The sequence below is a fragment of the Oculina patagonica genome, unplaced genomic scaffold (assembly GCF_052425735.1).
Source record: "Oculina patagonica isolate OP01 unplaced genomic scaffold, crgOcupat unplaced282, whole genome shotgun sequence".
Taxonomy (NCBI): Eukaryota; Metazoa; Cnidaria; class Anthozoa; order Scleractinia; family Oculinidae; genus Oculina; species Oculina patagonica.
The window spans coordinates 1-12,738 of NW_027558126.1; the positions used below are offsets into that span (position 1 = coordinate 1).

At 39.7% G+C, this 12,738-nt stretch overlaps 1 protein-coding gene and 1 pseudogene across 1 annotated transcript; both read left to right on the plus strand.

Annotated features, from left to right (window-relative positions):
- Positions 1-229: 229 nt before the first annotated feature.
- LOC144640374 (uncharacterized) lies at positions 230-12,125 on the plus strand. Its single transcript, XM_078499544.1, has 6 exons — positions 230-463; positions 5,976-6,113; positions 6,450-6,689; positions 7,937-8,049; positions 8,553-8,783; positions 11,912-12,125. The coding sequence occupies exons 1-6, from the start codon at positions 317-319 to the stop codon at positions 12,123-12,125; spliced, it is 1,083 nt and encodes a 360-aa protein (XP_078355670.1). The 5' UTR covers positions 230-316.
- Positions 2,879-5,522, plus strand: LOC144640375 (D-2-hydroxyglutarate dehydrogenase, mitochondrial pseudogene; annotated as a pseudogene).
- Positions 12,126-12,738: the final 613 nt, after the last annotated feature.

Consider the following 12,738-nt stretch of genomic DNA (forward strand, 5'->3'; position numbering starts at 1 on the left):
CAACAAAAATTGAAGTTTGCGAACAGTCAAATAAATCCGGAAATCTAAAATGAAGTTAGCAATCTTAGCCAGCCTTGAAATGCGCCAACTCGAATACGTGTCTCTCCATGGATTCCTGTGCACTCTCTTTGGTATGTTTCAAAATGCCTCAGGAGAACAACCCTCTTTTTGAAGGTTAGAAAACTGCTTTTTAATTTGTACACTGATATATTCAGAGCTTGTACACGAGAAGCTAGCTAGGGAAACTCCTTTTACAGGTTCAATGCCGTTCTGCTATCCTTGAAGTTTTCAGTATTTTCGAACGGCGAATGACAAAATGGAGCACATGAAGATAGTTTTTATCTTCATTGTTGCCTTTCTGTGCATAACTGCAGACCGTTGTAACGGTTCCGCGCTAAAGAAATCAGAGAATTTTTACAAGCAAGAAGACGAATCACCAAAACCATCCACTTTAGGGAGAAAGGTAACAGATCTATCTCGTAGGATATCAATGCAATATTTTAATTGAAATAGTGACCATCTGAAAAAAATTCCTTTGGATGTTTGGTTAGTTCTACAAGCCTATCTTCACGCAGGTTTTCTTTTTACCGACAAAATTTGTCCGCATGGCACGCGATGGCACGCACTTTAATATATCTCTTGTGCAACCCGCATGCAAGCACACTCAAGTCAAGAATTTTGAATTTATTTCTGATCTTGTTTCACTGGAAAAAACGAGTTTATTATCCCGTTATTGCAAAGGCTATTTCTTTTTACGTATGATTTTCTCTCAAAATATTTTAAGAAGCATAACAAATTTGGATTCTGCTCCTTGTAAATAAAGCAGATTCCCTCTCTTCCTCCAGTCTCCCGGGAGTTGCTCTTCAAAAGACTGACATTACAACAAACATTTTAGAAGACGTCTGCGAATCGCCATCGGTTGCGGTATACAATTCTCGCACCCGTAGGAGTAACAATATGAGCACTTAAAGTATAATAACGATATCGATCTAGTAATTTTATTTTTCGGTAATTTTAAAACAAATAATCCAGCTTTGTATATAATAAATGTGGCTCTTCCCAGTTTAAAGAATATGTGCGTGAACGTTTCCAGCAAAATGTGTCTTATGACGTCAATGCGCTACAAAAAGTATTGTGCGCGCGCGAATATTCAGGTCAAAAATTTCATTAAAACTTGTTGTTCAGGCTACCAAGGGAAAGCGTTTCAAGCTTATGGATGAGGCGTATTTCCTCGCAAATCACTTTCATTCTGAACTATACAAAGAATTCACAACCTGTCGATCAGCCCGCATGTTACATCGCGCGAAAGCTAAAACTAGTGAAAACTCTATGGCTTGAGTCATGTTGTACATTTAAACTCCTAAGTTAACTTTCGCCTTGTCTAAAAAAAGGGTTCCTCAGTGAAACAAAACCTCTGCCAAAGCGCTTAACGGTCTGTGACAATGTATCATCCTATATATAACAGTATAAAGACTCCACCTCGCCTAATTGAAAAAATAATTCACGGTTTCAAACTTAAATTTATCTTGGTGAACCGATGGAAAAGGAATAACACAAAAATCCTACGCTAAAATTTTTAAAATCCCAGCAAAACATGAAAAAATTCATTAATTCACCCATTGCTTAGATCGATACGCATTAGCTTTTCACCTTCCCAACTAACCTGAGAGAATTTCTCAACTTCACTTATTTCTTTAATTTAGCTGAACAGTTGAACACGAAAACTAGGAAAATGCTTTAAAGTTCTACTTAACGAGAAGAAAATCCCGTTAAAACATCAGTTTTTATTCGTCATGCTTTCCGCTCTTCTGGCTTTAAAAAGGATTCAAATAAATTGGCGACTAGTAAATTCAATTCATCAATTCATCCGCTCATGCTTCGATGTGCATGTTCAGTTCCCGCCAAACTAAAACAGGTAATTTCTCTCTTATCAGTTATTTTTTATTTTTTGTTAGAACAGATTTTGAAAAGAAAGAAATTCTAAAGCTAGAAAAACCGTCGGCTATAAAAATCTGCTGATTGAAATCAAAAAGCCGGTTTACTGAATATTTTCCAAGTTTCAATGAACGTTCATCCGTTTTGCCAAAGGCTACACCTATCAAATCAGTAACTCGATTCTAAACAGATGAAACAAAAATGGAGTCAATGGAAACGTACTTGCTTTTCAGCTAAAAAAACTCTTTACGCTTTAAACGCGATGTGGAATAACGGATAACACATCGCAGCATTTGCAGGCGAAAAAGGGATGGAAAAGGAAATAAGGGAAGTGGTCATAACAAGTGTACTCGGTTATGCAAGATACCACCAGTCTGATAAGCGAAATGGACAAAATTTGTTGGCTTCAAAATTTGAGTTAAGACTTTCATATTAGGTGTGCATGAAGCTTGCATTGCTGGAGAAATGGCACAAGGATGTTTGAATCTTTTTCTTAGTTTCTACTCCTGATAGAGTGGGGGCTATACAAACAAGACACCATCTTTTAAGGTGGGGAAGGGGAGGGGGAGGGGGTACATGAAGAGACCACCTGTCTTTTTGCAGAGTGGTGGGTCCTGTCTGAGTACAATAATAGTTTTCACCATTTCTCTAAGAGCGTATTTCGCGCACTGCGGTTATGGTTACCTTTGTTTTTCCTGTCAGAACAATCTTTATGTATGACTGGAATACGTACGTAGGCAAAAAATTGAAATGTTAATGGCTGCAAAAAATAAACAATGTCTGTGTAACAATGCACAAAGAAGCGATAAAATCTATTTTATTTCCGCCTCCAGCCGACCGGGTCTGGGGTGAGTTGTGACACTGTTGTGAAAACGGAAGACTAAGTAATATTGGGGACATAATAGTTCCCCATACATAACGTAACTACTGACTGAAATCCAAAATGGCGGGTGGGTAAAAGTGGCTTTTTAGCGCGGATCAGATTTCTTCATACTGGGCTGGCCTGAAGTCTTTCATCAACGAGGTTTACACGAAAGTCATATCTTATATACTTTAATTGTGTGCGGACGCAGCGCTGAAGCTTGGGCTCGATACGTTATTTTGCCCCCGCTGGCGAGAGAAGGTTAGCAATGTGGCGGAGTATTCGTCTTTGGAGAAACCTACAGGGTTCTAGTAAGCCCATGACACGTTCCTTTTCAACTGGATCCAATTTATGTGTTGAACTTACAAGTACCCTGTACGCTGGCGTTAAAAGGGGACAGTATTCAAAGGTGACAGAAGATGATATTAAAGCTTTTGAAAGTTTCATTCCTTCAAGAGTAGTAACAGATCCACAAGAAATAGCACCACACAATGTTGATTGGCTTAAAATGGTCCAAGGAACAAGTAAACTGCTTTTGAAACCAAAAACCACCAAAGAAGTTTCAGATATTTTAACTTACTGCAATTCACGCGGATTAGCTGTTGTCCCTCAAGGTGGAAATACTGGTTTAGTTGGTGGTAGTGTGCCAGTGTTTGATGAAATTATCTTATCCACATCCTTGATGAATCAAGTGTTGAGCTTTGATGATGTTTCAGGCATCCTTATCTGTCAGGCGGGTTGTATTTTAGAGTCTCTGGACAAACTGATGGAGGAACAAGGTTTTATTATGCCATTGGACTTAGGAGCCAAGGGAAGTTGTCATATTGGTGGTAATATAGCGACAAATGCAGGGGGTTTGAGACTGTTGCGGTATGGGTCCTTGCACGGCAGTGTTCTGGGACTTGAGGTGGTTCTTCCTGATGGTACTATACTTGATTGTCTTTCTTCTTTGCAAAAAGACAACACAGGATACGACGTAAAGCAGCTGTTTATTGGCTCAGAAGGCACATTAGGTGTTATAACAGCTGCATCAATCCTTGTACCAACAAGATCAAAGTCAGTCAATGTTGCTTTTCTCGGTTGTGAGAGCTTCCAAGATGTCCTCAATACATATAAACTGGCAAGGCCTATGTTGGGAGAAATTCTGTCAGCTTTTGAATTCATGGATGACTTTTCCATGGATCTTGTGGAAACGCAACTTGGTCTGCATAATCCAATCAGTAAACAGCCCTTTTATGTTCTGGTAGAGACATCTGGCTCAAACAGTACTCATGATGAAGAGAAACTGAATGCGTTTCTTGAGAAAGTTATGGATGAGAACACTGCTCAGGATGGGACTTTGGCGTCAGACCTGTCAAAGATAAAAGCCGTGTGGGACCTGAGAGAGAGAATTGCAGAAGCCTTGATGTGCTGTGGGAGGGTGTACAAGTATGATCTGTCACTTCCTTTGCCAAAGATGTACGAGCTTGTGTCGCATATGAGAGAGAAACTTGGTGACGAGGTCACTAATGTTGTTGGATATGGCCACCTTGGAGACGGCAACTTACATTTGAACATTACTACACCAGATTACAGCGAAGAAGTGCTAAATTTAATTGAGCCACATGTCTATAAGTGGACAGCAAATCATCGTGGAAGTATAAGTGCAGAGCATGGCCTGGGATTCAAGAAAGCAAACTACATACATTATTCACAGACACCATCATCAGTCGCACTAATGAAAGGCATCAAACAACTTCTTGACCCCAAGGGAATTTTAAATCCTTACAAAGTTCTTCCATGATGATTGTGCACGAGGCAGGCTAAAATTGGCAGACTTCTTATGCTGCATTTTTATGGGGGGTGGGGAAAGGGAAGCGGGGTGTAAAAAATTTCAAATATTATCATTGGGCTTTAAACACTGTCATTGAAGGAATATTAGTACAGTATGCTTGAAAAACGATATTTGAACGATTTCTAATGCCTTTCACAAGTCAAAATTATAATCATTGTTATATCATTAAATGGTAAATGTAAGAGAAGGATTTGTGAAAAAGGAACATAGAGGTGTTACCATGGTAACAATTAAGCAATTATCTATCTGAGATCCTACTTTTAGGTAGGAATTGAAAGTCATTTCTGAGCTGAGGAGGGGTAGCTCTGTCGGCATTCTTTGATCTTTCAAATATTACTGAATGGTTAGGAAAAAAGTAGGCTTTCTTATGATGGCGTTAAGAAAACTCAGATTTTTTCTAAGGGAGTATCAGGTTGGCACTTTGATCTTTTTTTTTTCTTAGGGGGAAATTTTGACTTACCTCGTCAACAGAGGGGTGTGGATATAAAATGAAATGGCCCTGCCTGTCATACATTTCAGCCGTCATGTCTTGGGGGGGAGGGGACTGAGTTATAAGTCATGATTTCTGGGTTTATATTATAGCTTACATGTAGTTGTCAAACATGTATGCTTGTGTGTGTTGATTAGCACCTTGTCTCTTTAAAATAAATAAAGATAACTAAATCAATTTAAGTGTCAATGTATTAAGCATGGGTTTGCTAATTGAGGACACTGTAAATAATGAAACAAACAAATATAAATCAAACAGAAACTTGTTAAAAATCCCAACTGGCAAGAGGATGACCAGTTGGCTATAATCGAAGCGTGGAGGAGTTGAATTCAGGACCACCGAAGACAAATTGTCAAGGTTCTTATAATATAGAAGGTTAACAATAAAAAACAATTAGTTTTCTTTGGCATGCTCAATAAATTGGAAAATAGTAAGAATCAGTTGTTATATTTCTTGGTGCTGATCAAAAGGATGGCAACCTCTCAGCTGTGAACAAGAATGTTTGCACAGTACCGCCTCTCCGAATTGCAGTTGTTTTGCTTATGAGTGGATTTGCTAACGACCAGTTCACTAATGTCTAAGGTCGATTCGCCAACGTCTAAAGTTGTCTCCCTAATGAGCTGTGGTCACCCTTTGCTCACGCTTAAAGAGCGAGAGATATTCTAGTCGTACTTTAAAGGGTGACTATAGCTTGTTAGCGAAATGACTTTAGTCGTAGGCAAATCAACCTAAGACATTAGCAAACTGGTCTTTAGGGAATCCACTCTTAGACGAAAAGACCGGTTACCTCCTCTCCTACCCTCCCATCTCACTTGACAAATTATTAATTTGTTTATTTATTTTTTTGCTTTCAGAAACGAGCAGCAGCCAGTGCAGCTGCAGCCGAAGCTGCATCAGAAATGGCACAGGAAATTGGTAAAGAAGCTATTGAAAACCAATTGGAAGTTATGGCAGAGCAACAGAACAAATCACGGGCATTTGTTGATCAAAAAGTATGTCTCAACAACACAATACTGTAATTTATTATTTGCCCACGCAACATTTAGGAGCGCAGGCGCCTGGGGGGTGGGGGGGTGGGGTACTTGACCTATTTTAAGGTATAGGGGTGTCGCTGGGGATTTGAAACCCTTATCCTAATGTCCCCTATTTTAAGACCCTATATTTAGGACATAAATGTGGGGACATGATAGTGTAATCAATCTCTGTTCTCAGTTTGGAGAACTAATTATAAATACATTTGACTAAGGCCTGCAGTTGACCAGTCCAGCAATGTTAAAGACATACATGATGTGTAATAATTATTTTGTCTTTTGTTCTCAATTTTCAAGTTGGAGATCGATATTGAGCCAGAGAAAGGCTGGAAGACAGAAGACATGTTTGTTCCAGCTGGTTTCCACATTAACGCAGAAATGACAGGAGAAGATGAAGAACCTGAGGGTGAGGCGGGTGAACAGCCATTTTCATTCCCGATGGGTGTGGGAGGAGTGCTTATGAATGGCTGTTATGGAACAGGCTACCAACCAGGAGACCCCTGCTATGAGGCATACGACAAAACCACCATCTGTATGGTGAGTCTAGTCATGCATGTATGAATATACACTGTACAGTAGATCAGTATTGAAGGAGGGGTGAGTCTTCCAGGAAGAAGAGATCTCAATATAATTATAACAACCAATGTGCCAATTAATAGATCAACAACTTGGAGTAAACCTGTGGAATGAGATACATTACCATGCTGATTATCTGGAAATTTACCAAAAGATTTTTGTCAACTACTTTTCAATATTTTTAAAAAAGAAAACAAATGCTCAGTACTGATAAAAAGGTTGGTCTACTGTATCCATTGGCAAATAATAAATACAATTACATACCGTAATGATTCGATTTAGCGCCCGGGGCGCTTATTTACTTTTGGCACCTCGAGACAGGGCGCTGATTCGGGACAGGGCGCTTATTTAAATTTTTGAGAAACAACCAAATGTATCTAACAATAACAGAAACTGTAACAGTTAGAAATTGTTAAAAGTTCAGTTACTTTTAAAATAATTGTTCATTTTAGCAGTAAATATATACAAGAACTGTACGGTGAACGGTCAGGAGTTTATCTAGTTAAACGTTGACGTCAATGATTTCAGTAGGGCCAGTTATCCACAATAGGGGCGCTTATTAAAATAGGGGTCCTTATAAGAATGGGGGGCGCTAATTAGAATTGGGGGCGCTTATTGGAATAGGGGCGCTTATTTACAAAAACACATTCGAAGGGGGGCGCTTATTCGGAAGGGGGCGCTTATTGGAAGGAGGGCGCTAAATCGAATCATTACGGTACTGCAACTTACTGTAACTACATTTAACTGGCTTTAATTCAGGCCTTTCTTTAATTTATTTTAAATTATCATATGAGTTATATTTGTGAAGTAAGACTAGTTCTTTTCTAAAGTAGATCAGCCACTGCTACCTGCAGGTCTGTTCACTATGGAGAAAAAATATATTAAAGTGTGAAAAAGTGGAGTCCTTCGATATATGTTGCCCCAAAACAGTTTTTTTTTCTTTTGGCAGTAGTCTGTGGAAGGGGTGGGTGAAGAGAGGGGACTATTTGAGCTCAGTAGTGGAAAAAAAATAAGGACAGGATTGAGCTGACACCAAAATGCAGTGTGTATTAGCTAGCACTGTCTGTGATAGGCTATCTGTGCTGTTCCATATGCATGTATCATTTGAATGAATAGACTTGGTCGACCTTTACTTGGGAGTAAAAATAAAATAAATAAAATAGCAAGTTTTTCATGTTGGTTATTGCATCTCCTTTTTTGCATGAAAGAGCATGATTGATGGTGCAGCCTTCATCGGTGTTGGTTTTGATGGTCGTGGTGATTACAGTCCTGAATCACGAAAGATGAGCATTGTACAAAGAGATTGTTCAGGGAGATCCACGTAAGTTTAAAATGCATATTTTTGTTGTTTTTTTCCCTCTTTTTAATACATCCATTTAATTACCAGGAAAAGCAAGCAATCCTAGCATATTGTTCTGCCATGCGTGTGAACCAGGGTTGTAGCTAAGGACCGGCTGCCCGCCAATTTCACTGGCTGAAAGAGAACTTCAAAACTAGGCTGAAATTTCACATGAAAACAAAGACTAGTAGATAAACTTTTAGAGCTGCCAAGGCCAGAAAAGCTAGTTGGGCTTGTTGATGAGCTGGCTAAGTGTTTTCTTAGCTACATCCCTGGTGAACTAATGAATTAGACAACAACAAAAAATATTTGTACACTGACTAAAAAAAGAGTTACTTATATCTTAATCTTGCAATACCATATACTGCTACAGGTGGTCCTACATGTAAGTTTCGGGTTTTCAAGTTATAAATACAACCCTAGTAAATAACCATTCAAATAAAAGCTTAATTCTTAGTACTTATACATTGTACTTTATTTTGCAGTTACGATGACTTTGATGTTCCTGACACAATGAATGTGCATGGAGTCTATGATACCAGTGCTACAATGCAGTCATTTTTCAGTCGGGAAGAGTACCAGCAATCTCTACAACAGCAATCAGGAATGGCAGGCTCTCTGTTTGGATTTTATGGTGGTGTGAAAAAAGCTTGGGGAAGCTCATCAGTTTCTGGATCACAGAAGTACCTATCAGTGTTTTCTATTGACATTGACAGGTATGGGCACATGTGATTTCTGATGATTTTTTAATTTTTTAATTTGCACAGTTTTTACCTTGTGACACAAGGACATGGAGAGGGGTTTCTCCATTCCTCTGTAAACATTTCCAATAAATTTATTAATTTATTATTTATTTGACATGCAAAATACAATCTTGATATTCTTGGAATGTGGAACAGAGGCAAACAATTGTTGTCTACACTACAAAATGCTGTTCACTCCAAGCAGTGAGTGCATGGTTCCTTGAACATGTGCAGATATCAATACCCCTGACCACAGGGAACCCAACACACTGATGAGACACTGGAAAAGAGGAGAGGAGGGGAGGGTGGAACAAAGGCTTACCTCAAACAATAGACCATTTGCATTATGACGTAAAAGCGCAAAGACTTCTGGTAGTTGTAGTTAGGTTCGCGGGAAAACACCATTCCTGGCTTGTGATTGGCTAAGGGCAGCTAAGCGGGAAGGTGGACATCTATGACATTTATTTGAAGCTGAGCTGCGAAGTTTGCGCTCTTGTTGCTTCGAAATTTGCTTATACATTCATATTTCAGTTACCTGTCAAAAATATAGAAAACAGAATGATAGCTTTGGAATGAAAATTGACTGACAAATGTTGTTCCGTATTCAAGTAAGTTTAATATGTACGTTGTGTGGCGGAGTTGACTTGGTAGAATTTCATTCATCGCGGCCGACAACTTCTCTTCGAAAATAATTTTAGCCTAAAATCACAGCTTCAAAAAATTGCGCACTGGAAACAGATTGCTTGAAAGGACGAGTCTAAGATATGACTAAATTTGTGTGGAATCAAGAGAAAGCAAGGCAAGCCATTGACTTTGTTCATTATCTATTTTCAGACGTTCAACAAACGATCGCTTCCATCGATCGCAGGTGAATTAAATTCTTGACTGAAAAGCTTAGAAAATTTACCGTATAATTTATCATGATTGTTCAGCGGGACAGTCAGTTTAATTTATTTTTATAGTGAGACAGAGAAACGAGTCAAATAATTTTCCTCGTTCAATCTAGCTTCATCGATGAATCATGAAGGGTCAATGATAGAGGATTTCCAAGCTGATCAATCAAAACTTCACTGTACATGTGAATACAGATTATTTGTTTATCTAAAAATTATTTAAAATTGTATTTCTTTTTTTGTCAAATTAGAACTGTAATTGCAATTTTCTTCATTAACAAAGAAGCTTTCTTGTTTTTTGTACTGGAAATGTCAACTCGTCGATTAGGAGTTGTGGTTTCAATACGAGCGAGGGCCATGTGAGCAAATATAATTTTATTTACATAATTTTGTTGATGAGCGATTACTTGTGAGACTCTAACGATGAGCCTCAAAGATTTTAACGAGTGTAGACATCATGTACTGTACTCCCCCATGTTTAGAAAGGGTAAAATATTGCGCCTTCGTAAATTATTTGAAAATAAAAAATATATACATATTACCTTGCAAGCAAAAGTTTTAGGAACTTAAATAAATAACCGCGCGACTGAGACTCCACGTGCACTGGAGGAATTTGAAACACTCGTCGAAACTTCACTACAAAACGCAACCGAGCAAAAAAAACGATATCTTGCATAACTTTTTTCATTTAAACGGACTTGGTTTTATACTGAGAGCTTGCTTTTTGCCTTTTAAATGAAGCCACAGGCACGTCTTCTTCGGTGAGGGTAATTTTCTTTATCTCCATCACGATTTTCTTGGCCAAGCGGGCTTGATGACGATTCAAAATTTCCCGCGAACCTAACTACAACTACCAGAAGTCTTTGCGCATTTACGTCATAATGCAAATGGTCTATTGTTGTCTACACTACAAAATGCTGTTCACTCCAAGCAGTGAGTGCATGATTCCTTGAACATGTGCAGATATCAATACCCCTGACCACAGGGCACCCAACACACTGATGAGATACTGGAGAAGATGAGGGGAGGGGAGGGTGAAACAGAGGTTTTACCTCAAACAAATGTTGCCTACACCACAAAATGCTGTTCACTCCAAGCAGTGAGTGGATAATTCCTTGAACATGTGCAGATATCAATACCCCTGCCCACAGGCTACCCAACACACTGATGAGACACTGGAAAAGAGGAGGGGAGGGGAGGTTGAAACAGAGGTTTTACCTCAAACAAATGTTGTCTACACCATAACATGCTGTTTACTCCAAGCAGTGAGTGGATAATTCCTTGAACATTGTGCGGTAACAATACCCCTGACCACAGGAAACCCAACACACTGATGAGACACTGGAAAAGAGGAGGGGATGGGAGGGTGGAACAGAGGCTTATCTCAAACAAATGTTGTCAACACCACAAAATGCTGTTTACTCCAAGCAGTGAGTGCATGATTCCTTGAACATTGTGCGGTAACAATACCCCTGACCACAGGAAACCCAACACACTGATGAGACACTGGAAAAGAGGAGGGGATGGGAGGGTGGAACAGAGGCTTATCTCAAACAAATGTTGTCAACACCACAAAATGCTGTTTACTCTAAGCAGTGAGTGCATGATTCCTTGAACATTGTGCGGTAACAATACCCCTGACCACAGGAAACCCAACACACTGATGAGACACTGGAAAAGAGGAGGGGATGGGAGGGTGGAACAGAGGCTTATCTCAAACAAATGTTGTCAACACCACAAAATGCTGTTTACTCCAAGCAGTGAGTGGATAATTCCTTGAACATTGTGCGGTAACAATACCCCTGACCACAGGAAACCCAACACACTGATGAGACACTGGAAAAGAGGAGGGGATGGGAGGGTGGAACAGAGGCTTATCTCAAACAAATGTTGTCAACACCACAAAATGCTGTTTACTCCAAGCAGTGAGTGGATAATTCCTTGAACATTGTGCGGTAACAATACCCCTGACCACAGGAAACCCAACACACTGATGAGACACTGGAAAAGAGGAGGGGATGGGAGGGTGGAACAGAGGCTTATCTCAAACAAATGTTGTCAACACCACAAAATGCTGTTCACTCCAAGCAGCGAGTGCATGATTCCTTGAACATGTGCAGATATCAATACCCCTGACCACATGGTGTTAGTGGCAGTTTTGCTACAAAAATTACAGCGACTATTAAATTTTTGAAATCCTGGTTTCAGGTATGAAATCTATCTTGATGAAGTCAAACCAGGGGACATCAGTGTAAACTTTCTCAGAGAGTTCATGGATCTCCCCCTCTCTTATTTGGCACCTGGTGCAGCCATGAAGTTTCGTAAGTATACTTTACACTGTGGTTATAAAATTAATATGCCAGTACCGTCAACTCTCACTAAAATGGACACCTTTGGGACCAGCTCCAACTGTCCATCTTAGAGTGGTGTCCGTCTTATAGGGAGAACTTTAAGTTAAAGTAAAAGACTGAAAAATGACAGAGATAGGACCAACACCATGCATGTGTCTGTCTTTTAGAGGTGCCCGTTAAGAGAGAGTTGATTGTATGACAACATGTGTCGAATTTAGCTGTGGTTAAACTCATCACCAATAGATGAGATTGGGAACTGGTGCCTAACAGGTTTGCTGGGGGCCTGAGCGATCCAGGCATAGCAGGGAGCTATCCATGGCAAAACCCATGAGCGGTAACCGCTCTGAAGCAACCACCAACTGACACCATCACACTGAAAGGCTTCAGTGGACAATAAGTACTTAAACCTAACCCTATGCATACCTATGCCCACAGAACACAAGGGTGGGAGGGATGGGAGCAAGAATCTGTTGAAGAAAATCCACAAATGCACTGAAAGGCCGTTGATCTGCAACGATCAGCAGAAAGCAAATGATCAGCCCAGATCAGCATGCAAAGTTACCCAGAAAGTATGGAGGTTGTTAGGCACACAGCAAGCTCCTAAGATTCCCCTGCAGGTCACGTATGCAAATGATGAGAAGACCGCTGACCGCATTGGCTCGAGATTAACTTTGCCTTTTGTTA

Excerpts from the sequence above, each read along its gene's own strand:
- LOC144640374 (XM_078499544.1), top strand. The coding sequence starts at position 317 with ATGGAGCACATGAAGATAGTTTTTATCTTCATTGTTGCCTTTCTGTGC. Across the intron at positions 464-5,975 it reads CATCCACTTTAGGGAGAAAG|AAACGAGCAGCAGCCAGTGC; the intron begins GTAACAGATCTA and ends TTTTGCTTTCAG. Across the intron at positions 6,690-7,936 it reads ACAAAACCACCATCTGTATG|AGCATGATTGATGGTGCAGC; the intron begins GTGAGTCTAGTC and ends TTTGCATGAAAG.